The 26829-nt window shown below is 47.4% G+C and overlaps 6 protein-coding genes across 6 annotated transcripts; 4 read left to right on the plus strand and 2 right to left on the minus strand.

Annotated features, from left to right (window-relative positions):
- Nucleotides 1-43: 43 nt before the first annotated feature.
- Nucleotides 44-679, minus strand: BHQ10_001986 (uncharacterized protein; the record flags this gene model as incomplete). The annotated part of the gene is made up of 1 exon (XM_040874081.1): nt 44-679. One exon carries the CDS (start codon nt 677-679, stop codon nt 44-46), a length of 636 nt encoding a protein of 211 aa, XP_040730491.1.
- Nucleotides 680-3488: 2809 nt separating this feature from the next.
- Nucleotides 3489-4205, plus strand: BHQ10_001987 (uncharacterized protein; the record flags this gene model as incomplete). Its single annotated transcript, XM_040874082.1, has 1 exon — nt 3489-4205. One exon carries the CDS (start codon nt 3489-3491, stop codon nt 4203-4205), a length of 717 nt encoding a protein of 238 aa, XP_040730492.1.
- Nucleotides 4206-6623: 2418 nt separating this feature from the next.
- BHQ10_001988 (uncharacterized protein) lies at nt 6624-7859 on the plus strand (the record flags this gene model as incomplete). Its single annotated transcript, XM_040874083.1, has 1 exon — nt 6624-7859. The coding sequence occupies one exon, from the start codon at nt 6624-6626 to the stop codon at nt 7857-7859; it is 1236 nt and encodes a 411-aa protein (XP_040730493.1).
- Nucleotides 7860-9307: 1448 nt separating this feature from the next.
- Nucleotides 9308-10606, plus strand: BHQ10_001989 (uncharacterized protein; the record flags this gene model as incomplete). Its single annotated transcript, XM_040874084.1, has 1 exon — nt 9308-10606. One exon carries the CDS (start codon nt 9308-9310, stop codon nt 10604-10606), a length of 1299 nt encoding a protein of 432 aa, XP_040730494.1.
- Nucleotides 10607-11222: 616 nt separating this feature from the next.
- Nucleotides 11223-23696, minus strand: BHQ10_001990 (uncharacterized protein; the record flags this gene model as incomplete). Its single annotated transcript, XM_040874086.1, has 9 exons — nt 11223-14128; nt 14193-16028; nt 16085-16788; nt 16848-19071; nt 19134-19354; nt 19410-22176; nt 22239-22877; nt 22932-23288; nt 23417-23696. The coding sequence occupies 9 exons, from the start codon at nt 23694-23696 to the stop codon at nt 11223-11225; spliced, it is 11934 nt and encodes a 3977-aa protein (XP_040730495.1).
- An 844-nt stretch (nt 23697-24540) lies between these two features.
- Nucleotides 24541-26568, plus strand: BHQ10_001991 (uncharacterized protein; the record flags this gene model as incomplete). Its single annotated transcript, XM_040874087.1, has 9 exons — nt 24541-24603; nt 24660-24894; nt 24954-24997; nt 25051-25126; nt 25211-25361; nt 25420-25454; nt 25531-25703; nt 25766-26262; nt 26322-26568. 9 exons carry the CDS (start codon nt 24541-24543, stop codon nt 26566-26568), a joined length of 1521 nt encoding a protein of 506 aa, XP_040730496.1.
- Nucleotides 26569-26829: the final 261 nt, after the last annotated feature.

Genomic DNA, 26829 nt, shown 5'->3' on the forward strand with positions numbered 1-26829 from the left:
CTCCGGACCTATACAATGCAAGACACTCCTTTCCAAAACATCTTCAGATGACACCTAGTGGAACTTCTGATCTTCGTCCAATATTTGGTCTCTTACTCAATGCCCTGATATCCTCCACGCTCAAGCCCTCACTTCCATCGGGCTTCATTTTGGCCAGTACCTCCCTAGACCACTCGTCCGGGTCAAATTCGACACCAAGTGGGTTCTCTGCAAATTCGTTGCCTTTCATATATGCATCGGCCTCCTCCATTGTTTGGAAGTTATCAAATTGCATCTCGATCTTGTTTCCCAGCGGGTCATGATAATATAGGGAAGTGGTAGGGCCGTGGTTGATACTCCAAATCGGCATTAGTGGATCGTTTGGACGATCGCGTAGACTAACATAGACCTGTGCCAGTTCCGTCAGAGTCTTGTAGGTAAAGGCGATATGGTCCAGGCCTGCTCGTGGTAAGTCATCTGAGGCAGGGACGGTAAGTCCAGGAACGGCTAAAATGGCGATTCGATGGTGTTCTTCATCAAAGGACAAGAAGGCTATCTTTCCAGGGTCTTCGTGTCGGATGCTTGCATTCAATATTTCCAAGTAGAAATTGACCAATATCTGATATTTATCTGGAGTTGTGCGAAACACAACATGCGCCAATTTCTGCGGCGAAGGAAGGCCTCGACGACGAGAAGACATCTGATTTTAGGTGACTATGGGGTATTGTTTGCAAGATCGTGGATGATCACAAGAAAACAGACGCCTTGTCAACGTTATGTCTGCTTTTTTAATACTTCATCAGTGGAGGAACTCTAAGCTTGCATGACGTGGAATATGGCTCTGATTCGCTCAACACTCATCGAATTTAAATATCAACTGCTCTTGTTCGCACTTTAAGTTCCGAGACATCCTAAGTATTTAACCCTGTCAGGTGAGTGATTGTCGATCGATGATCACGGAAGAAATTCATGGATATCCGTATCTCCGTCAAATCGAACAACTAGTGTACTAATATTCCCATTATTATCATCACAGTTGACTCTACTACCCAGTCAAAATACAACTCTGCTCTACGTTGTGTGTACTACTTAAGCACAAAGTAATTAGTGTATGTAACGCTGCTGAGCGTTACCCCAGACTCCCCCGCAGCCTATTTAGTATGTCGCCCGATTTTATATTATTCTGGGGAAGAGATCAAATGAAGTTGTCTTCATTCAATTTGCTTTTCTGTTTCGCGAACTCATGTCACACAACATAATCTGTCATCCTCGGGCGACAGGACAACCGTAGGTAGCTTCCGAGCCATCTACTTCGCAGCACTCTGTTGCATTGGGTAAGTCTTGTTCGTATGACACCGGAATCCTCGGAAGTGTCCTCGCCTTGCAGGCATTCGAGACCGATTTTTTCTACGCGAAGGGCCAGGCAACAAACATCAACTCGAACTTTGTCGCCATTCTCAAGGCGGTGCTTTAATTTTCTAGTATTTTATTGATGGCATTGTTCAGATTATTAATACACATTTGATTGGTGCCTTATATGCTGGTAGGATCATCTCCGGGCTACGTGTTGGTGCTGCTCCCGTCTTGCTCCCTATACTCTCTGGGGAATCGACGAAGAATATACGAGGTCAACCCGGATCGTTCTTTCAATTACTTTTTTTCTCTTGGTGTACTTTTTAGCTATCGGTAAGTACATTAAATATACTAAGTTCTTCCTCTTTGGCAATTGGTCACTGATGTATGCTTTATTAAGGTTAATTACGGAGTGCAACGGTACATCAAGCTGACTATGCGGCAATGGCAGATTCCAATCGGATTAAAATGCGTTCCTGGCTGGCTGATAGGGCTGAGAACACTTCTAGTAAAAGAATACTTCTGAAGTTAGAGCAGAGTTTGACGAAACCCCTGTAGGTCTTCAAGAGATCCGGGCTACTGAAGGCGTTACATGGAAAGAAGTGCTGCTTCCTGCAAATCCCCTCCGGGTCTTCGTGGTAATTACCATGCAACTCGGGGTGCAGCTGACAGGTAACACGCCGCTGGCATACTATGCGCCGCAGATCTTCAACGCTATCGGGGCTGGCCACTCTGCTTTGCTAATTACGGGCTTTTTGGTGCTGTCAAAACCTGTGCGGCGTTTTTCTGTCTTTATGTCCTCGGCAGGATCCGCCGAAAGACAGCGTTCAGGAGCTGTGCTGCAGCAGTGGCGAGTTTCATGCTTGCTATCGCCGTTATTGACGCCACACACCCACCCTCTTCGTCCAATAGCCACATAAGCAGCGCATTATTAAAGCTATTGCAAAGGTTTTTCATGGATCAGCCTCATATAATAAGTCGTAGAGTCAGGTGTCATGGATATATTTTGGTGAGATTTTCCCGACACGCATTCGTGACTTCAGCATCACCATTGGTGCAGTGGCGTAATGGTTATTCAATTTCATGCTATCTGAGATTACGCCGATGTAGGAAAGTCTCCGAAAGAAATGGAAGCTGTATATGAGTCGAAGGAAACCGCCATCGACACCGAGAATAATCGTGACAAAATGGCAGAGTAACCTCGATTGGAGCACGCAGAATGAATAGTTCTTCATCGTGTTTAAGTCATATATATAAGACAATGAAAAAAAAAAACGGCAGTTTTTTATGAAAAGACATCCATCAGGAGGAAAGGTCTTTCGTGATTGCAGGGCTTTGGGCTGTCAAATGACTCGAACTATCATTTGTTATTTGTCGATCCGTTATGATATATTAGATATGCCCTTATCAACGCTATCATTTTCCGCTTTGGTGTATTTATATTACCTAAATAAAAATAAATTGAAAGGAGCTATTTACTTTCGAGAGATATATTCCTTGGGGATTTTTAAGTTACAAGCTGCGAACTTCTACCTGTATGTTCACTCGCGTAGTTGCACCAAATCTGGATTCGATAGTCCAGGACCTAGGCTTTAAAGTCAAAGTCAGATATGTGAACAACTGAGTTTTCCATGCATTAAACTCCGAGAAGTTTTGTTGATGACTACTTGCTACTGGTTGAGTTGTATAGCCGGCATCCGTTCCTATGGGCTGGGTCCTTTTATGACATTCTCACAATGCAGCTAAAAAGACCAGTTTACGCGATGCGAGCCGAAACTTGACATGAAAGCCTGTAATTTCGAATTATTCGGTGCCATTAAACTGGTTGTGGATGCTTTTAATGAGCTAAGTGGTTGTTCGGGGCAAAAAGTGACCTGTCAAATGAAGTATGTGATGTGTCCCGGGGCTGACGAAATCCACAAATTTGGACTCACACTAGAGCATGCAGACAAGAATAGCTGTGCAGATGAGCCACCCTGACGGAAAGAACCCCCCATGCATTTTTCAAGAATGCGTTTCACACAGTGATACTCCGACCTCTTCATTCTTTCATTCGGAGGATAAGAGACATCAGATACCTCCAGTTGGAAGAACCGACGGTGTCTTCGACAGAATACAATAGCATGCCTTTTTGTCTACTCATGCCGACCACAAAAATGTTCAAATTGTCCAAATCTCGATTTAGCACCGTCGTTTCCGAAGGTAGCTCCCGCATATCATCGGTGCAAAGCATGGACTTGAAAAGAGACCCTTCCGAACCGAGTCAGCAAAAATGTAAAGAGCTGCAAACACAGATCTTAAATATGTGGCGGCGAATATGGCTCSGKCTCTACCAAGTCCACGACAACCACGGACCTTATCATGTGGAAAGATTGACCCAGCTCTATTTGGGAGCAGGGATGGCAGTTCCCGACATGATTAATAAACCGGAAGACTCATATGGACGCTACAAAACAGCAAAAGGTCCATTAGGATTGCTAGGATGTGCACTTGCGAGTCAAGGTGTCAGCCGCCTAAGGTTGTTTGAAGGGTTGTCAGTGGAATCACTCAAAGCAGTCATCCAGCTTTTGGAATCGTATAAACATGAAGTTGGTGCACTGGGCGAGGTTTATGAGCTTTTGCGCAGTCTCCAGGTCGGTTTGCGGGAGACAACGGATCACGACGAGAAAGCTGTATCGGAACATTTTCCGCCACTGGCAGAGCCACTTGCTCGACGGCTCATACATCTTGATGCTAGGTTGGATGTTCTTGTGGCGGATTTGGAGGATGAGCACATGGAAGCATTCGGCGATTCGATCGAGAGAAATGGGTGGCTAGTGAAGGATAGGGTATTTCCTAAAAGAAACTTAACCCCGACGAAGCAGTCGCAGTAGACATGAGACTGATTTATTATCGTACCATATGAACAACGCAATTTCCTCAGCACCTTAGCAGAGCAATTTAAATATTGGACCCCAGAACTAAAGATCGAGTCGTATGAGTCGTAAGCTAGATTACGCTAAAAGATAGTATTGTACATTATTCCAAATGGGGTATTTCAATGCGCTGGCTGCCTAGCTTACATCTAGTAGAGTTTTGGACAAAAGCTTGATTTTGATTTGTAAGAACAACATCAGAGCAATTGATTCAATCAATAATAGGGTCAGCAGTAGATGCATTGTCCCTTCTCCGAATAGCGAATATGCGGACATTGTAATTCCGATGCTACGCTGTTTATCCCAACAACTGTCCTAGCGAATGCAAAGTAAACAAGCTTGTCGATGTTGCTGTTTGATGAGAATAACTAACTAGTCCAAGATGAGCATGTATACCAGATCATCCCGTATGGTAAGATGTGGCTAGCAAGAATCGTCATCTACTTAGTGTAGAGCGAGGGAGCCGGAATCCCCGAAATCATTTGTTACTAATGAGAAATAGAATCATTCCCTGATATTGTCCTCCTTCAGATGTACTACATGCTACCAACTAATTTTAGAAGGCGACAGTAGAATTCAAACTTCCGTGCGTACAGATGTAGCAAACTATTCCCAACACCCTACGGTATTAAGTACTATGCTAGCTTCTGCTACATCCTTCCCGCTACTAATGTTCCTCGATAACCGTACTAAATTAGTTTATACTCTCTATCCTTGCTGGTGCCAGAAGTGGAACGCCTATAGCAACTCAGCCCTCTGGCAGGAGTTTGCGATGCCAACTCACGATTGAGCAGGCTAGCGAAGGTTGAAGGGCACTTTTCTATCGGATGATGTTTGGTAATAATCCGTGTAAGGATGCTGATAAGAGATGGATGTATATAATGGGGATCTTAATGCATGATCTACCTAATGAAGTCTTTTTTGCGACTTTGTGGAACTTTTATGTCAAATTCCCTGCAGGATGACTAAACAAGACCCGGAACATTTGACACACACTTTAAAAGAAGATATAGAGCTGAAGAGCGAGCCCCACGACTAGTCCTTGATCTAAAAACTTCAAACATAATACAGGAGTTACAGCACATTCCAAGAGATTGGTATAGAACGAAGTATTAGTAGGCTTATTAGGCGATGTTGCTTAGGGTAAATGCTGTGATTTCATGTGCGACTAGTGCAAAGGAAGTGGTATGCAAAGAATCATGTAGCTTACATTAGCGTAGCCAGGATATCTACCTCCTCTTATAAGGCAGCGCGGAATTTCTGTTTGCTTTCCTACCTGGGCAAGTATATAGCGTGTGGGAATGATACCCTGGCTGATTACACGTATTTGAATGACGCGGAACTTTTCGGAGAACTGTAGGCTGATGCTGTATGGGTCAGATTGTCACTGTACATTCAAGCTATCGTATTTCACGAGGTTGATACCTAGGCTTAATTGGGAATTTCCAGCGGGTTAGGGCTCTAGAACTATATTGTACGTAGGTAGTATATCTTGATTAGTTTTGATTAGAAATACGGACTTTTTCTTGCGCTAGCTGCACCCTTTTATCCTTCATCCGCATTAGTCTTGAAATGCTAATTATATACCCAATCTAATCTAGTACTGCTACGGACATGACACCCCCTTGGTCGTGACGAAGCATGGTTCGGGACGTTTTGGTTGGTCGTCCATATCTACACGGTAGCCGCAGCAATTATTACGGTGGATCTTCAGTGACTTTATAAAGGCGTGAAATGTTGGTTTCGTATAAAGTACCCCTCACCGAACTGAAGATCGTCTCATTAGGATTCTCGCCCCAGACCCTGGTCGCTAGTGATTACAGCATATATAATCGCGCCCAGTAGGAGATGCACAAGTAATGCTCATCTATGTACACTACTTTCAGCCATGCCGCGGCCACTACCATGGATTTTTGCCTTTATCCGTAGCCGACAAATCACGATGAGCAAAAAGGTAGAGTCGTATATAGCACAAATCGCTGCATCAAGGGTGTCTCACGTCATACGTGGGATTAGTATAAGTAGTAATAAAGCCGTCCATCGACCGGGGAATCGAGAAATGATTTAAGCTTTCTTTCGGGGCCTGAACTCTATTTCTACTTGGCACCCTGGCCTGATCCTGGTTGAACTCAGCTGTCAATAAACTCCACCGAAGGCATAACCTAATCCCTGGGAAGTGCCATGTCGACTGCCACATTGCCCCCTAGCAACCAGCCCAAACGCGCGTCATGCGATCGCTGCCACTCTCAGAAGCTACGATGTCCACGACGAACGGCTAATGATGAAGACAGCTGTGCACGGTGCTTTCGTCAGGGTGCCGCATGTGTGTATAGCTCCCCGCTCCCCAAGGGGCGCCCCCGCGGGAATAAGTCCACCATGAGTCGCGCCACAGAAACCGAGCGTTCAACGTTCAATCAAAGCAATCGCAGTAGCAACAGTACCTGTAATAGCCTCTTACCGCCAAACCACGTACATGCATCCTCACTCCTCCCGACACTCGATGCCTGTCAACCCAGCACTGGGTTTTCTGAGGAGGAATTGGGTTTCGTCGCCAATTCCTGGTCAACATCCGATTGGGATTGGACATCAGAGGACCAAGCTTTAGATACCCTTGCATCTTTACCCATTGGTGTTACTATAGGTGCCGAGCCGAGCGAATTGATTCCTCAGTCCCTTTCACATCCACATCCTATTCTCTCAGCCGCACTAGAAAGCTTTGATGATTTCTATAGCCATGAGAGAATACCTCCATCGTCGTCTTTGCCATCTCCTTCACGCATCGATGATACTGAGCTACGCGTCGAGCAGCTGTCGGAGCTCACTTCTCGCCTCTATCTGATTTACAGGGCCAGTTGTGGGCTCACCGGCGTACCCCAAAATGAACATTCAGGCTCTCAAATCACCACAACCGTGTTCGAAGCTGTCACAACCTTGTTTCAAGAAGATGCGGCCCCGATGGCGGGAAACACAATTTACAGTTCTTTGAACGAGACTTTCACTGCTTGCCGGACGCTGCTGGAAATACTTTCCCGACTGCTGGAGAACGTCGAACCAGGTAGACCGGGTAATAGGACTGGACCACCCCAGAACCAACCTCCACTCCCGGGCCAGCCTACCAATTCTAGAGCAAATATCAATAGCATCGGTACCAGGACCGGCGGTGACTCACAGGAGCCAGTCTTATACCACATGACGACCACCTGTTATAATCTACTTCTCTTGATTCACGTCACTCTAATTAGCGCACTCCATCGTGACGCTATCTCACACGCTTCACGGGTAACAAATCCGAGCTTGGTCACTTCTCCATCTTCCTCTCCCAACTCTCAATCTATGTACTCAGCCCCCTCTATGGTGGAGCTGCAGCTAGTTTTGCTAGTTCAGGTCATGACATACTTCCTTGACCGGTTACAGCAGACGATGGGCGCTTATTCAGCACAGGTTGCGCAGCACCAGAGACGTCGGTCGCTAGACAGACTTGTGGAAGAGCCAGATGAAATGTTACCATACCAGATGGTGCCTCCAGACACAATCTCGGCGTTGGAGAATAGGGCGAGATCGAAGCTGAATCAGCTGCGACGGGCATTACATGATTCTCGTTCTCGAAATTGATCTAACTTGGAAGTGAAAGTTTGCGAAAAGTTATAGATTTAAGCGTGTGTGGAAACGCGCCACGGCCCTGGAAGATTGGAACGTATCAAAGTAATAGAGATAGATAGATAGATAAATAAATATGCATATATAATAGTCAAAAGGAGTACGCCGTTTCGGACAGGAAATTCTTTCGGAAACAGAAAATAAACACACTGCAAAATAAGACCACTTTGTGAATCTCAACATAAAATCTTATGCTCCGAATACTGCTGACAAATTCGCTAGTCTGTACTAACAAACATACGCGGAGCAATCTCTCTATACTCAGTGTATCATGATAATCGTTAGAGAAAGCACTGCGGTAGTGTGTATGTATCTTGGAGGAGCCTAGCTGGTTGATTCAAGAACTCTTTTGACAGAAACACGAAGCAAGCTGATAATTGGGTACAAGATGGACGGGAAAAAAGTGTAGAGACCGGGGATTGACTACTGTAATAGAATAGGGACGCGTGTGAAATGCAGTTGGTTTTCCTTCATAGCCCAAATGCTTTAAGTCAGGAATTGATTCAGTTGTATGGTTAGGGGTGCATTGCGCTCCCTTTCAAAAAATTCCCGCGGAAATAGCAAATCTGTGAGATAGACGGTCATTTCTGTGAGCCAGGATTTGAGAGCCACAGGACCTCCGCATTTATATATGAAAGATGATTTCTTGCCAGTATATACCTATGTATACTCCATTACAACAGGTTTGAGCTTTCGACATAAGTTACGTAGTGTCCAGATAAATGTGAAGCTGCACAAATCAATAAATTAAATTCTTTCGGGCTTTGCTGTTATGAAACAAGAACTAAAAAAAATATTACGAGAGATCGGCAATGGATCTTTTCAGCACTTACCTTGATACCGTATCAACTTTTCCACGTGTGCTTGAGGCTTATATACAGTGACAGCCCGCGCGCTTCTCATTGGCACGGAGGCTGACGGGGCTTTTGCAAGCTTTGCTAAGCTTTGTAGATACTTACTACTTACGCCGGAGCCGTACATCTCACTCTAGTGAAATTACATACCTAGTTAGGGGTGCGTGCACTACTTACTGATGACATTCGCTTCATTATTTAATGGTGCAAAGCAAATGAGGTAGTAGCTAGTTGGTGTTGATGCGTATAGTGTATAGCGGCCATAGCGCATAGTCTCCGTAAACTACGGGTACGCCTTCATCGCCCTAAAAAAAACCCTGATTGCCATTTATAACATATACCGCCCATTTGAGATACATAGCATCCATTCCAAGAACAAAGACAGCACACGTGGGTTGCCTACATGAAGACCAGTCAGGATGCTGTCGAAGACTACCCAGGTATAAAACTGGGTGATTTTGCCGGTCGTAAGCAAATCTTCGTTTTCTTGAAGTCAGTAACGATTGGTCTTCCAAATTTTCTTCAAGTACCCAGAGCACTACATCCACGATGCATGTCTTCGCTACTGCTGCCACGGCTGCTGCGGTCATGGGCCGTGTGGTCTCTGCGCAATACAGCTTGCCCGACAGCCAGGTTCCTTTCCAGGGTGGTAACGTCTTCAAGCGCAATGACAGCGCAGTTTCCAACTACACCTTCTCTTATAAGGTGCCATTTCAGCCTACGCATTATGGTGGCTACTATACCTGGGCCGTGAACAACAATACTGTCGCCGGTGCAAACTTCACTAGCCCCCATATGCCGAATGGATATGACTACATCCCCGACGGGTCATTCAAGATCAACCCATACTTCATGGTCAACGAGGGTACACCTAAGTCCCTTAACAAGACCAAGCTCTTCGGCAGCTGCAAGTCCTCACGTGCTCATGCTCGGGATGACTCTCCCTGTGAGTTGAACGACCAATGCGAGGGCAAGGTCCAGAAGATTGTGCATGTCATCTTTGAGAATGAAGTCTACAATTGGACTATCTCTGATCCCTTCTGGAAAATGCTCGCCACCAAAGGCAAGTCTTTGACAAATTCTCACGCCATCACTCACCCTTCCCTTCCCAATTACGCTGCCATCGTTGCTGGTGACTTCTTCGGCATGGCCAGCGAGGACTTTTACAACGTTATTACTACCACTATATACGATCTGCTGGACCTCAAGAACATTTCATATGCTACCTACAGCGAGTGGTACGACCCAATTGCTACTCACCGTGGCCCCAATGACTGCAACAACTACATCACCAACGGTCCCATCGACAGCACTAACCCTGACTGGAACAGCCAGATCTATCGCCGTCTGGACGTCCCAGCTCTTCTATTCTCTACATACACCACCAACTACGAGCGTTGTACCAAGTTGTATGATGCCAATAACACTTTCTACGATCACGTCATGAGCCATAGTCTCCCAGCGTACACCTACTTTGTGCCGGACATGCTACACAACGGTCACGACCCCGAATCCAACAGTGACTATGTCCACCAGCCTGAAACTGCTGCCATCTGGTTCAACTCCTGGCTCGATCTATACCTCCCTGAACTTGAGGCTCAGGGCGCCCTTGTCGTTGCTACCTTTGACGAAGCTACCTGGACAAATGATGACGACTACAACCCTAACAACGACAACCACATTGTGACTATGCTCTTCGGTGCCGGTATCACTCCTGACACCACAGACGACAGTTACATTACTACTTACGGTTTCTTGCGAGGTGCTATTCAAAACTTCGGTCTTGGTTCTTTGGGCCGAAACGATACAAACACTACCAACGGCAACCTTTACGATCTGATCTACTAAACCGAATGACAAAGTTATTCCAGCAATCATTATCCCGTGGTTGTGATGCTGATGCTCATACCTGATTACGCGCGGATATGGCACCTGCGCGTCAGATATGTGTCTTCGACTGCCTGTCCACGTACAAGCCCCTTTGATTCCTACTTTCACATGCTCATCTTGTCGTTTTTCTCATGATATCGCTCGTGATATCCTATATATTATAATTGCTAGACTAGCTTATAGAAATATTCTCCTTTTGGTACAGCTTTCTACCTAATATATATCCGTATCCCTGAGGGTTAAAGTACTTGAGATGCATCTTATACATCCAAAATATGGACAAGTGATTAAACCCGCGACGAGTACTCATTACTATCCCACTACAGTAGTACTAGAAGCATCAATCGATGCTCATGTATATACGTAGGGAGGAGTATTTCAAATGCTACCGTTACCTATGTAGTTTATGGTAGGAAAATAGAATTACTTGATCGGATGAATGGATATAATTGATTGCGGAATGTTACTTAGCTATTTCACTCTGGTAATGTACGTACACTCAATGTTGAAATTCGGTACATGATTAAAATGGACGCCAAACTGGAACCTTCATATCTTATTACCACACATATAATCATCTTCTCGATTCCAAAATCTCCATACCCCCATCCTCTGTTGCTCCCTCCATGCGCAGCGTCTGCGAAGTAACGAAGTATTGCAGCCCAAGGGCCTTCATTCGCCCAACGAACTTCAACAATGGCAATCTTGGTAGGCCCTTGTCTCCACGCCGAGCCTCAAGAAACGCCTGCATATCGGCTATCTCAATACGAATAGGGCATTCATGGTGGTAAAAGTCTAGGATTTTAGCCGCCTTCGAATCGTATAGAGCCGTTGCTAGCTGACTAGCCGCCACCTCCACGGGTAAAATTTCAAAATGGCCACGAATCCCTGTAAAATCAGGCATCAGTGACATCTTGTCAACGAATGTGATAAAGTCTTCTAGTGCCGCCGTTACAGTAGATACAGGCGTTGTGGTCGATCCTGGTACGAAACGGTGAATGGAGACTGAGACATTCAGTGTTGACGCCGCTCGCTCGAGGACTTGCTCAGATACCCATCGACTGGCCGTGTAGCCGTTTGAGCCATCTACAGGGGGTGGATACGCTGATGTGGACTCGGCTTTGTTCGGAACGTCTTGGGGCAACACACCGGCAGTAGAAACGTAATGGATTGGGACTCGGTGCGCGGCAGCCATGCGAATAAGTTGCTTGGTGGGAAGCACATTACTTTGACGGAGAAGATGGTAACTATCCCAGAAGGAACGTACCGCCGCCATGTGAAGGATAGAGTCGACTTCGTTCACGAGCTTCATAAAAGTTTCCACACCTAGACCGAGCCATTGCTCACTGAGATCGCCACGATGGAGAATGATTTTGGGTGACGAGATAGMAAGCTCGCGAGGTTTGCCAGTCGGCTTATCGCGMAAGCCGATGCAGTGAATCCGGGAGATCTCCGAACTGGCGACGAGCTGCTGGAGAATATGTTTACCTAAGAAACCACCTGCGCCCGTGATGAGTACGACCTTGTCAGTGCTCCGGACTGAACGAAGACTGGAAAGTGCACCAGGCAGGGTTAGGTCGGGTAGGGCAATTTCATGCTCCCAGTCAATTTGACGCGCAGAACTGGTACTCTCCTCGATACGTTGCGCCATCTCGCCAAGGGTGCTGGCCCCCAGAAGATCAACTAGTGGCAGTGTCACATTGAAGACATAAGTGATGCGCGACTGTAAACGAACCGCAAGCAAGGAGTTGCCGCCAATGGAGAAAAAATCGATGTTGGGGGTTATTTTAAGCCCAAGTTCCTTGGTCTTCAGGACTTCTTCCCATATCTGGCGTAGTCGAGTCATCGTCGGTGACAGTTGTAACTGTTCACTTGTTTCATCGGAGCTGGTCGCCGATATAACAGGCAGTGACAGAGCCTTGAGAGCCTTGCGGTCGACCTTGGAGTGGTTGCTGAGCGGCATGCGTTCTAGTGGTATTGCCATTACTGGAATCATGTACTGCGGAACTTGGAGCTTGCGAAGTAATTGCTGCAAGTACAAAGTAGTGTTAGATATAGTGTGATGGGGTGCAAAAACGACATGTGCGACCAAGAACGGAGGATCGCCGTCGCGAAGCGTAACTGCAGCCTCCTTTAGAGCACCTTCTGCAGCCGCGACAATGTTGCTCTCAATATCACCGAGCTCAATGCGAAGGCCCCGTATCTTGACCTGGCTATCACCTTCGACACGGTGATGGAAGACCATCGCTCCGTCACTCTGGAGGTGGGCTATGTCGCCTGTGCGGTACATGCGCGTCCATCCCTGCGCAATATACTCCGGTGTCGCATATGGATCAGGCACAAAATGCTCATCCGTAAGGTCCTGGTTGTCGAGGTATCCCAACGAGACACCTGCGCCACCAATCCATAGCTCGCCTGGCATACCGATAGGAACAGGCTTGCGCTGCTCATCAAGGATGTACGCGGTATAGTTTGGCAGGGAGTAACCGCATGGTATGCGACCTTGTGGCGGTGGATCGCGATACGCAATTTCCATTTTGGTTGATGAAATAGAGATTTCTGTTGGACCATAGGAATTGAAGAAGCGGAGCGCAGGCAAGTCGAGTGCTGCTAGCGATCGGGTAAGTGTGCTTGTGAGTGATTCCCCGCCCCCAAAAGCAAAGTGCCAGCTGGAAGCTTGCTTGAGATGATCACGGCCGTAGTCCAGCCAGAGGGAATACTCCGCCGGCGTGGCCTTAGTGTAAGTAATGCCTTCGTCTCGGATGATCTTGGTGATCTCAATGGGATCGCCGCGCTTGCTCCAGGGTACAATATAGACGCTGCCACCATTAACTAGTCCGGTGTACATCTGATCTGAAGAGTGATTGAAAGTAAAGGCGCTTTGCTGAAGCACCCGCTCTGCTTGGAGGCCCCATGTCTTGGTGTACCCTTCAATTTCATTGCGCAACCCAGAGTGCTTGACCATGATACCTTTTGGTTTTCCTGTAGAGCCACTGGTGTACAAGATTGCTGCAATCGAATCAGCGCGGGCAGAGTTGGGTATAGGAGACGAAGGCTTGGCAGGAACACTGGATATGTCGACAATTTGGCTATTAGCAATATTGAGCTGTGGTGCGTCACCGGCAGTAGTCTTATCGACGAGTATCGCAACGGGCTTGCAACTAGCGGCGACGTCTGCCAAGCGGGCTAGAGGGTTGCGAAGATCAAGTGGAACATAAATGGCTCCTATGCGCATGATGGCAAGCATTGAGCATGGCCAATCTGCAGTGGCATCTTCGAAAACAAGAACACGAGAGCCTTGGGTGACTCCAGCCGTCTGAAGGGCCTCTGCAATAGCCTGAATTCGGTCGTGCATGGTAGCGTATGTAAGTACATTGCCATGGCCGTCCATGACTGCCACGGAATTTTGGTTCTTCGCTGCAATTTGTTCGATACGATGTGGTAACGTTCCCCCAGGCCAATTTGTTGTCAGGGTTGGTCCTAAGGAAGAGATTATTCGTCAGGGCAAAGTTATTTCAATTATGCGAGAAAATGTGATACTTACCTCGACCTACGTCTAGTGCCCGCCTGAGCTCCGAGTCGCTAGAGAGGGGAGGATCTTCTAGTTTTAAGAAAGTGTCACTGGCAAACGCCTCAAGTAGATGGACGTAAGTATTTAGCAACAGTTGTGCTGCTGTCATGTCATAAAGGGCAGCCTGTGTTCGCAACAAAATGCGAGCTCCATCCTGTGTATCAGTTATGTCAAGAGTCAAATCATAGGCGGTACGGCCGGGTGAGAGTTCCAGGAGCTCTAACTGGGTATTGCCAAAAGGTTGCTTCCAGTGTGTGCCTTGACGGTAGTCAAAGAAGGCCTGGAAGAATGGACTGTATGCTGAAGATCGGCGGATATTAAGCTCTTGAAGGAGGACATCAAAGGGGACCCTTGAATTCGCTAGCGCGTTATACGTCTTTGTCCGGGCCTCAGCGACAGATTCATGAAAGGGCTGAGCCAGGTCGCGCTTGAAGCGCAGTGTAAGTAAATTGAGTAGAAGCCCTACCACCCCAATGGCGTCTTCATCAGTTCGGTTGGCATCAGCAATGCCAATAGTCAGATCATCTACATCCGTGAATCGCATCAACATGGATTTGAACACTGCAAGATAGAAGTGGAAAGTAGTCGACCGACTAGCCTTTGATGCTTCTCGGATGCGGGCCATCAACGCAGGCTCGATGTCACATCCAACCTGGTGAACCTCAAAAGACTTTGTCGGTATCCGAGAGCTGACATGAGCCATGGGTAGCAGCGGTAGAACAGGGTGATCTCCGTGAGGGAACTCGCTACGCCAGTATGCGACTTCTTCATCGAAATCTCCGTTTTCGAAAGCTACGCGTTGCCGGCGAGACAAATCAGGGAGTTGATATGGTGTAGCGCCTAAAGGCTGTCGCTGGTAGGCCTTTTCTAAATCAGCTAGAAAGTTTTGAACACTGACACCGTCCATGAGAATATGATGGTAATTAAAAAGCAAATAATGCTCCGTTGCGGATAGCGATAACAAGATTAGACGTAGTAACTTGCCGCTGGTCAAATCAAACGGTGTGGCTTTCATGGCCATATATTCGACCGCAACGTCCTCGAATCGGTTAATCTTCTTCCTTTCGAGTCGTACTAGCGAGCTCGGTAGGATCTTTTGGTACGCTAGATCGGCTTCTGTTTCGTCCGCCACGAAGGACGTTCTACATGACTCGTGCCGATTGGTGACGAGACGAACTGCGCGTTCTAGGTCGCCAATTCGTAGATTACCTGTCACACGGTAGTAAAAGGCGACGTTGAATGTTGTCTGGTCGTCTATTAAGAGTCTCAGGAACCAGAACCGAGACTGTGGAAAAGAAATATTTTCTTTTCTCACGTAAGGTGTCTCGGGCTTCTTCACATGGTCAACATCTTGCTTCTGATTTTCTGAAAGCCCTGCCAAGTCAAGGTTCGAGGGCATAGCTGAGATTGACGTAGCTGGAGTGTCAATGGGAGACCGACTCCCCGATGATGTTCCAGCTGACGGCGCCGTAGACCTCTCACTCACCGGCTCTACTTTGGAAGCGGGCGGTTTGGATATTGGCAACACTTTTGTGGCTACCTTGAATGGTTTTGATGATCCCTTCGTCCCCAAGGCTGGAAGATAAGTGTCTGGAAGCTTCTCCAGTGCTTCTTGACAAAGCACAGCTACAGATCCACCCCCCAGTACCTTCAATACTGGCATGTCCGTTTTCAACTCTTTCAAGAACCAACCTCGTACTTCCACGGCTACCAAAGAGTCAATACCGTATTCGACCAGGGGAATATTGTGATCAACAGTCTGTCCCTCGGCGAGTCGCGAGATCATTGCCAACTTTGTAGCGAAACAACCTTGTAGTCCTAGTTAGCATTATAAAAGAACCAATGAATAGGCTTTAAATAATTACCTTTCAGTACTTCTAGAGCCTCCTCCTTGGTTGTCACTTTGGCAAGTTGCTCGCGAACAGGAAGATTACTCTTCATGCCTTCCGCCTTAGCGTCTTGAGAGCGAGCTTCGATAACCACCTTGTGAGAAAGACGAGAGTCGTTGAACCAAGGGACAAGGACATCGTCATCCTCTCGCGCGGTGCGGCATCCCGTAGTCAGAATTGGGCCAGTAACCGAGCCCGGATAGCCCGCAAAAATTGCCTCCGCGAGCAACTGATGCAGGTCGCCCTCCGAAATAGCCATGAAGCCGCACCGAATCAATTGTTGTCGAACCGTGTCACCAGCTCTTTCTACAAATCCGATACCAGCAAGGCGACCTATGTCAAGCGATGTACCAGCCAGGCCACGTTTTCTCCGCTGACTGACAAGACCTGTCATATATGCATTTGCAGCAGTATAATTCGATTGACCACTATTTCCGACGACGCTAGTCAATGACGAGAACACAATAAAGAAGTCCAGTTTCGAGTCGCTAAACACCTCATCGAGGTATCTTGTCCCGTCAATCTTGGGCTTTAGGACCTTTTCCATAATTTCGAGGGACATTTCTGAGAAGGCAGCATCATGGAAGACGGCGGCGCCGTTCATGACTCCCGCAATGGGGGGATATGTCTGTCTGATTTCAGCCACGGTTCTCTCCAAGTCCTGCTTCTTGGTCACGTCCCTGTAAAATAGGTCAGTAATTTGAGGCCTTGAATTTTAACGCATCAGTCGGGTACTTACATGGTATAGAATCTAACCTCAGTCCCAGCTTTCTTCATTGCCGTCTGCCACTTGTTATCTGATTTGCAGCTACGACTAGTCAAACAAATGTAGCCTGCTCCATTTTGAGACATCCACTCGCAAATGGACCGACCAAGGGCTCCAGATAGACCAACAAGCACGTAGGTCTTGTTTCGTGAAAATAGGCGATGAGCGTTGATCGGTTGTACGGTCACTGGAATAGTCTTCTCTGATGTCCAATCTATCACAGTGAATGGATTGTGGTTGACTGTGTTTTCGCTTAGTTGACTAGGTCTGACCATGCCGTGTGGCGGTGGGCTGTTGGCGATTGCCGTCTGGACACAGTTAACAGCCTCCTGAAGTGTAGCAAGAATGTTACTGTCTCCACTGGATCGTTGCAATTGTGACTGAGGACGGAAAAGATCGGACGAGTCGATTTCCCTGCAACCGGCTGGTAAGGCTTCACGAATCCTCGCGGTAGCGCGTTTCCCTTCATCATCTGTGGCTAGATTGACGAAATGTGTAAGGTTCACCGGTAGGCTCTCCTTGATCATATGGGACGAGCTCCAAGGACTCAGTTGTACCCACGATTTACTTTTATCCAATTTCGTTGTGCTGAAGGTGATACTGATGTTATAAATCACTGCCTGTCGCGCTAACGCCATAGACACGGCCTTGTCTAGCCCAGATTCGTGGACAAGGACGTGGCTTGACTGCGGAAGCGCTGAAAGGAGAGATGTTGCCAAGAGCTCGCTCGCAACGGCAGTAAGGAATCCTGGCTCTTGTCCCGATGGTATGGTGATCCGCTGACCGATAGACGTGACTGTCTGAGATGCGTTGATCTCAGAAAGTTCGATAACAGCCTCGCCCGTGGTCCGGTCCGCACCAAGTCCAAGGAACAAATAGGTCTCCTGCCCAACCTTCATAGCAGACAGAACCGAGTGACTTACTTGAACCGACATCATATCGTCTTCCAGGGTCGGTGGAATGCATTCTTCTCGCAAGACTACCGCTGCGTCGGTACCATGAGAGATGCGCACTATCGCATTCTCCGAATCAACCAACTTAGTGACTGGACGCCGTAAGGAATTGATACGAGCATTCTGATCGTCAACGGGAAGAATTCGAGGTATCATGAGTCGGCCATTCTCTAAGTACAACTCCAATTCTTTTGACCATAGTATTTCTTGGTGTAATGTTCCTTTTTCGTCCCACATTTCCAGAGCAGCCAAGCGCAAGACCGCTTCGCTGATAAGACGAGAAGCCGAGACTCCAGCGCCGGCTGAGTCAATGAACTGCAGAGACAAGTGAGACATTTCAGCAGAGATGGTTCTACCAAAGCCAAGACTGGCGTTATGGTAGGGTTCATCTGTCCGGGCCCCTTCGATGACCCAAACAACGTTACTCGCGAGCTCGAAGAGGCACTTTAACCCTTCCATGGTATCCTCTGTCAAGTTTTTGAAGATGGGCTCTTCCAAGTCCATGAGATTAATGAAAGTAGACATCGGTGGAATTTCGTCATCGTCTGTTGGCAAGCCCTCGAGTATCGTAACCTTGGTGCCGAGCGGGCTGATAAGCTCAGAAATCTCCTCGGCCAAGCGAGCCGTTTTCAAAGTACCATTCCCGAGAATTACGAGCTCATCTAGACACTCCGGTGAGGGAGACATCAGTGGCTTCCGGAGGAAATTGATCCGATCATCGACAGCCTGGGCAGCAATCGCAGAAAATGGCCAAGCTACCCCGTCAATTTCCGGCACTATAGTATCAATACCGGCAAATCCAACTTTTCGCAAAGTATTGTGCCATGTGGATATTCTCGCTGAGTTCTTCTTTCGACCMCCCCCGTTGCTACCCGCCAGCCATTCTGTTTGCCCTCCCATTAACGTCAACATTCGGATCGACTGATCGTTGGTAATCCCAGAAGCCAAGAGGAAGCCACCGGGTCTGAGAAGACGACGAACATTGGCTAATTTACTCTCCAGTGAGGATTTTGCGTGAAGTGCGTTGGATGCAATAATTACATCGTATGAGTTTTCTTCAAATCCTTGGGAAGATGGTGTTTGCTCGGGGTCGAGAACCTTGAATGTTAGTTTCTGACCATATATTTTGAATTCCTCTGCCGCAGTTTTGACGAATTCTGGCGAGGGATCAGTGTAAGAATATGAAGCAAAGGAATTGCCGATGGATTCCAAGATCCCTCTTGTTGCATGGCCAGCACGAGCATCTATAAATCATACATTAGTAAGCGCGGATTTCAATAAATTTCATATTTGTAGATATGCTTACCTAGTTCTAGTATCTTGATATGTGGATACCGGTGTGTAATTTGCTTCGTCAGCTGGGCCAAGATTATGTTATACCTGGAGAATCCAAGGCCATCGCTGTACAGCTGGTCGACCATGTTATGCTGCCTCGCGTTGTTCAAGTCAGTAGACTGTCCACGTATAACCGCAGGCATATTCTCTCCAATGGAACGAATAAACTTGATGTCGATCTTCTCCGCATATCTGCATGAATTAGTGAACAACTAGCTCTTCAAAACTAGATATGATGGTATTATACCTGCTTAGCAATGACTCGATTCGGTCGATGGTGTCCGTCGTCCATTCCTCCTTTACTGAAGGATGTTGACTGCTATCGACTTTCATTAATAGTTGATTGATTGCGTTCCGTAGATATCCGTAGTCTGTCTTGCTACTTTCCCATTCATCCTCTGCAATCTCAGAATTCCACTTTCTGATATAGTAGTATGCAAGTCTCTCACATAATTCAGCCGCTTCTGTCTCTTCAACTGAAGGCCTATCATAGCCGATAGCGGTGTTCCCATCTGGCATGGCCACACCATATTGAGTTGTGGAAAACATGGGCCGGTCATCAGAGGCAGTTGCCGGGGAGAAGGGCTTCATTACTAGATCCTCCACCTGGAGCAGTGTCTCCTGGCCGTTCTCGTCGAACACATCAATACTACTGCGTACGCTAATTCCGTCCGGTTCATGTAAGACGGCAGAGAGCGGCAGTTGGGTGGATGATCCTGGTAGCGACCCGCATAGCTCTGGGTTGACTCGAATGCACTTGATCGACGTGGGCACATGTAGGGACCAAAGTTGCTCGTCACCGGGAGCCGACTGTGCAAGGAAGGAAGCTTGGAAAGCGACATCGAGCATGCTCGGATGAACGATTAGAGGCTGATCATCATCCTGGTAGTTATAGGTGGACAATATGGCTGAGGCATGGTTAAACCTCCTTTTTGTAGATGTCAAGGTCTTGAAGGGGCCGTTATAACCGTATCCTAGATCAAGAAGAGACTCGTAAAAGCGATCGCTATCGACTTCTACCATCTCCCCTGCGTCGAGCGGGGAAGAAGATAGCGTGGAGAAAGAAGAGTTGCCATAAAAGATCTTGACCTTACCGCTCGACACTAGGTCCATGGACATGGTCCCCGTGTTGGGGCATGAATACACAGCAAAATCAGCGGTCTGCGTCCTTGCATTCGGACCACCGGCGGATATTCCAGTCAAGGCCACCAAAGTCTCGACCGCGAAGCTGGCTCCGTCATCAAAAGTAATGGCCTTGTGAATTGTGAGGTCCTGCACTTCGAACACTTGAACATTCCTGCTACCAGCTAAAAATTGACTGGCTTCCAGAGCCATCGCGACATATCCTGCAGCGGGAAAAACTGTCTGACCTTGCAATTGATGTCCGTCTAGCCAAGCGATTTCGTTTGCTTTGAGGAAATTTGTCCAGCGGAGGTCATGATCGGTATTGTTGGAAGATGGAACGCCCAACAGCTCGTGAAACGCAGATCCCCTAAGAGCAGTCCTTTTTGCTTTACGCGACTCGTGCCAGTTAGTTTGACTGTGATTCCAAGGATACGAAGGTAAGGCAACTGTCAGCTTTGGCGTAGGTCCCGGGGATACCAAACTTTGATACGCTTGAAAGTCCACCGTACCCGGCCCAAGGTGCGTCCATAAAAACCCCAAAGCGTCCGAAAAAGCTTCAACGTCGTTTTGGTTACGGCTCAAGACACCGGTGTATGGAAGCGATTTGTCGATATCGGATAGAGACTGAGTGGCTGGGCCCTTCAAAGCTGGGTGTGGGCCGACTTCTACGGCCATATTCAACTCTTCGGCTGTGGCTGCGCTCTGAACAGCCTCCGTAAAGAGTACCGCGTTGACCATGTTGTCTCTCCAGTACAAATCGCACAGGTCTGGGCTGGCTTCCATTCGTTCGCCAGGCTTGACACTGGAGTACCAGGTGCAAGAAGTGTCGCGGTCCGATTTCACTTTGATACCACAGGACCGTAATGAATCAACATAGGGATCACTACACGGAATCATATGATGAGAATGATATGCAGTGTCTACAATCAACCGCCGTGCAAACTTCTTCTCTTCATCGAAAACCCTTTTGGCGTGGTCAATACCATCACTATCTCCAGATAAAGTTACGCTAGCACCGGAGTTATGAGCAGCTATCTTCGCCCGCCCTTTGAATGCCGGAAGATCCAGCAATTCTTGTGCATCGTCCCACGAGGTTCCAACAGCCAGCATTGCGCCTTTCTGTCCCTTCGGCCCTTTCGCGTGTTTTGCGTGAACACCTCTGTAATAAGCAATGCGGACAGCGTCTTTGGCAGAAATGAAGTCCGCTGCATAAGCAGCTGCTATTTCACCAGATGAGTGACCAACGACGGCTTGGAAGGTGATACCTGCGCTCCGTAGTAAGTCAACCAAGACTACTTGAATAGCTGTACACAACGGCTGCGACAGGGCGGCCTCGCCGAGGCGGGAAGTATCCTTGCCAGCCAACAACTCGTCTGCAATCCGCCACGATGGACGGTCACTTTCCGGGAGAGTAGCCAATGCTTGATCGAGTTCTTCCAATTTGGTACGTACCACGGCCGAAGACCGGATTAGATAGGCACCCATCGTCGCCCATTGAGCGCCTTGGCCAGTAAAGACCCCCAGTAGCCGGGGCTTAGCTGGTCTCGATCGCACACCAATCTTATTTTCTGGTGATTTCTTGGCTTGTTCGAGCTTGCGATCGATTTGAGACACTAAGTCCTCAATGGTAGAGGCGGACAGTGCCGTCTTGACAGGGAGTGCAGAGCGGCGAGATTGCAGCGTCCAAGCCAGGTCACGAAGATATGACGGGTTATGTGTCTTTAGAAATTCGGAATAGCTTTGCAGAAGGGCTACAAGTGATTCTTCGCTAGCAGCTGAAAAGGTGAAGGGAGTGAAAGGCGCAAGGTCAGCCGCAGACTCAGCTGCTCTTTCCTTCGTCGAAGACTGGTAGCTTTCCACAATTGCATGTCCATTAGTACCTCCAAAACCTATTGACTAGATGTCAGCTATTTCAACCCGACCTTTAGGTCCGTACATGAATTGTAAATACCAAAACTATTGACACTCGCTCGTCGCGGCACACCCGCGGGTAACGAGGGCCACGGAATCGCGTCAGTGGGAACATGTAAGTTCTGACAGTATTGCTGAACATCGGGATTCAGTCGGTTGAGCAGCATATTTGGAGGAATGGTACCATTTCTAATGGCGAGTGCCGCCTTGAGCACTCCCGCTAGTCCGGCTGTGCCCTCTGTATGTCCAATGATTGTTTTGATTGATCCTACATAAAGAGGGTTGCCGTTCACCGCCGGACCGTTGAACGCAGTTTGAATTGCGTTGGCTTCACGAGGATCGCCAACCTTGGTGCCCGTACCATGGGCTTCAAAGTATTGAGGCCAATCTCGCGTATCGGAGAGGTCTAACCCGGCACGGGAGTATGTACTTCGAATCAGCGCAGCTTGCGCCTCTGAGCTGGGAACTGTCAAGCCCGTGGACTTTCCATCCTGATTGACACCTGTCTCTCGAATCAGGCACTCAATTTCGTCGCCATCCGCAATGGCATCACTAAGCCTTTTCAATACAACGGCAGCTATCCCATCGCCTCGTGCATAGCCATTCGCCTCGGCATCCCACATACGTGAAGTACCCGTTGGAGAAAGCAAGTTCATCTTGCTCTCGCTCACAAATTGCTCTGCAGTTTTTCAGTCACTGAGCTTTTCGTTTTATTTTTATTGAAGAAACACACCTGGGCCCAAAAGGAGCTCTGTGCCACCAGCCACGGCCACCCGCGATTCACCGGTTCGAAGCGATTGCACGCATTGATGTAATGCTACCATACTCGAGGAACAGGCTGTATCGATAGTCATGGACGGCCCATGCCAGTCGAAGAAGTATGAGATGCGGTTTGCAAGGATGGCACGAGAACTGCCAGTTGCAAAGTAGGTCGGAGTTGTGTCAATATCGCGCATAACGATGTCGTTGTAGTCGACAGACATTGTACCGACAAAGACAGCCGTGTCAGAGCCTCGAAGCCCTTCTATCGTGTGACCACCGGCTTCCAGAGCCTCATACACTACTTCCATGAGTAATCGCTGCTGTGGATCTGTTTTCGCACCGTCAATTAGAATCAAGAATTTTAAAAGCAATCACTGCCTGGCAAAGTTCTCATTCGCAACTCCTTTGTAGAAGCGAAAGACCAAGTTCGGGGTTAAAACTGAGGGATATGATTACCCATTGATTCTGCCTCATTGGGACTAATATTGAAAAATCCCGTGTCAAATTTGCGAAAGTCTTCCTGCAACATGTATGCGCGTTGCACATTTGTCGTTCCATGGTGGGCGCCTTTGGGGTGATAATAGCCCTTTAATTCAAACCGGTCATCGGGAATCTCTGTTGATACATCCCTGGGCTTCTCTAGGAGTTTCCATAATGATGATGGCGAGCTTGCGCCTCCAGGGAAACGACAACCACTACCGACTATGGCTATCGGTTCTGGATTATTCAGATGCATGGCGACTGTTGGAGTATGGAATATGTCGTGAGAGCTTTAGTGACAGTATATCATGAATTGGGTGTTTTATGTTAGTAGCCTTCTTCAAGGCTATCCATGCAATACATAATCCCAAGATTAGTCACTGTGAAGCTACCGCCTTCATTATCGTATAAGCCGCCGAAAGCTACATATGAGTGGGTGGTCAATTCGGGTGTTTGAAATCATTATCGCTACGCTCGTTTTCTCATTTCCTATTCAAAGTAACCCTTACGGCTCACTTTGACAAATGTGAACAGCGCGCCATATTGGCTGGTTTTGCACCATGTTTCACGTAATACTATGGTAACAGATCCATACATACCGAATTTACCAGTAAAGTTCGTCTCAGGTCGGGCATTTCAGCCCTGCATCATGCATGACACACCAGACAGATACAGCACTTCAAGACGACTATCCGCTTTTTTGCTGTTTCGTAACGGAGGATCATGCATAATCGAAGTTAGAAAATGCAGTAGATCGTTTATTCAGCAATACACGAGTGATAACTGCAAACGGGACCCTAATTGTGGAAACCACCGAATAGTCATAAAAGCGCCGAAAAACAGATCGCAAAGATCTGTAGTGCCAATAATCATTTTATCCCGCTAAGCCATTCTAGTCGTCATGAAAGTTTCTCGTATCTTGTTCGATTCAACGGGCACATCGTATTGCCTAAGTATATCTGCGATATAAAACATATAGAGTTGATTCTGGTAAAGCTATCAACCCCACGAGCTCACCCTGTGACCTCGCGTATTTGATTTCACAAATCGAATTTTCAAGCACAGAAATTATTTCCATATCTCCTTTTGTGACAGCCCCAATGGAGTACATTGACAATGGAGTGGTGAAGCCATCCGTTGCTCTAGGAGCCATCGGCACCCTGGTAAATCACGACGCCTTAGGCTCTTACGTAGAACATAGTACTGATCCCAGCGTCAGTTCCTGCTTTACCTCTTAGGCAATGTCATCTACGCGTTATACTTTCATCCGCTGCGACACATACCCGGCCCTTGGGTCAATGCTCTCTCAATGATCCCGTATGCCCGGCACATGTTGGCTGGTACGACCGCTGAAAACAGTCTCCGTCTACACGAAAAGTACGGTGAGGTAGTTAGAATTTCTCCGAATGAGGTATCTTTTATCTCTGGGGAGACCGCATTCCCAGATATCTACGGTATGTAATTTCACGCCCGTTAACTTCGATTACAACGACATTGTCCTAAGAGTTATGAGGATTTCGAACTGGAAAATTGAAGGGCCGTCCAAATATGCAAAAGGTATGCAATACCGCTTCTCTGGGAAACTTACTGAGTCTTATTGTCTTTTGCAGGATCCCGCATGGTATGTCAAGCCGAGTAACGGAGTCGCATCTATCTTGCAGGCGAACGACGATGACCATGCTCGAGGTAGGTTCTCTTTGAGTACATGTGTGGCGTTGTAAAGCGTCGCCAGGTTCTCGCTTTGATTGACGTCTTCTCACCTGACTCTAGGTCGTCGTGTTCTTGCACACGCATTTAGTAATACAGCAGTTACTGCGCAAGAACCCTTGGTGCAACGGTTCGTAGACCAATTCATCGATAAATTAAAAGAAGCCGCAAGTAGCGGTGAGGGTGCCGTCGATATGGTGCAATGGTATACCTGGTAAATTCTGCTAGCATTTCTCGTATCACTATTATATGGTAATCTAACAACAAAAAAGGATCACGTTCGATATTATAGCGGACTTGACATTCGGTGCGTTCCATTTTGACTTATCAAACTTCGCCCACGGGATACTCAATAACGCTGATCCCAACCCTCTACCTTACAGGTGAACCCTTCGGATGTCTGCAGAATCGTGCTAGCCATGAAATCATTAAACTCCTCGAAGAGTCTGCTAGGGCTCTCAGGTTACTCTATATCCTTGCCCATTACCCTTGGCTGAAATACCTGGGCAAGTTGATCATTGACAAGGATGCGGTTGCGAAGCGCAAGCAATGGTTGGTGCGTGACTACTCGATCTCCCTTTTATTCTATAAGGAAACTCTCATTAATGAGAAGGTCAGGTGTGGGTTGCAGCTCAGGTGAAACGTCGGATGGAACGAGAAACCACCAGGCCTGATTTCATGACCTTGATCTTAGCCAACAATCGCGACAAGGGCGCTAAGCTATCGCAGGCAGAAATCGATTCTAACTCATTTTTCTTAATGAATGCTGGCTCTGAAACCACCGCAACTGCGCTCAGCGGCGTTACTTATCATTTGCTGATCAACCCTACTGTCTTGCGCAAGCTTCAAGACGAAATCCGAGGCAAATTTGCCACGTATGATGAGATCACGCTGACTGCCGTTAACGATTCACCATACTTGATCGCAACTCTATCTGAAGGCTTGAGGACCTTTCCACCAGCCGCAGCCGGTTTTGGAAGAGTATGCCCCAAGGGTGGTGAGTCGGTTAGTGGCTACTATATTCCAGAAGGCACGGTAGTTTCAGTAAGCCATCATGCTGCATACCGCTCAGAACGCAATTTCAAGAATCCAAACGCCTTCGTTCCCGAGAGATGGTAGGTGATTCCCATCACCGCTTAAGCTATTTTAGTACCTAACGCAGTCGTTGATACAGGATGGGCGATCCCGAGTATCGTAATGACAAGAGAGATGCATGCCAACCATTCAACTTTGGCCCTCGCGGCTGTTTGGGCAATAATCTGGCACACGCCGAAATGCGACTAATTCTGGCCAAGTTCGTATGGTCCTTTGACATGGAGTTAGAAGAGAAGAGCCGAGACTGGCTTGACCGGKGTCGGGKGATGAGATTTTGGATGAAGCCGGAGTTGGCAGTGAGGCTAACAGAGGTTGAAAGGGGTTAGATATTCTCAAAATTAAGACATGGTTAAAGTAGTACTAGCTATATATGCATGATGGGCATCGCAAAATAGTGATAATACAACGAGGTCATATATTGTATTGTAATCGTTATATGGTTTCCATTCGCATTTTACATTCACTGCTACCGATTGCACAGGTTTAACACCCAAATGAACCAATCCTATAAGACAACTTCAGTACTTATGCGGTAATGATTTACCTAAGTTCATATTCAACTTAGCTGTCTTTTCTAAATATCTTTA

The sequence above is a fragment of the Talaromyces amestolkiae genome (genome assembly GCF_001896365.1).
Source record: "Talaromyces amestolkiae strain CIB chromosome Unknown scaffold2.1, whole genome shotgun sequence".
NCBI classification, from domain to species: domain Eukaryota; kingdom Fungi; phylum Ascomycota; class Eurotiomycetes; order Eurotiales; family Trichocomaceae; genus Talaromyces; species Talaromyces amestolkiae.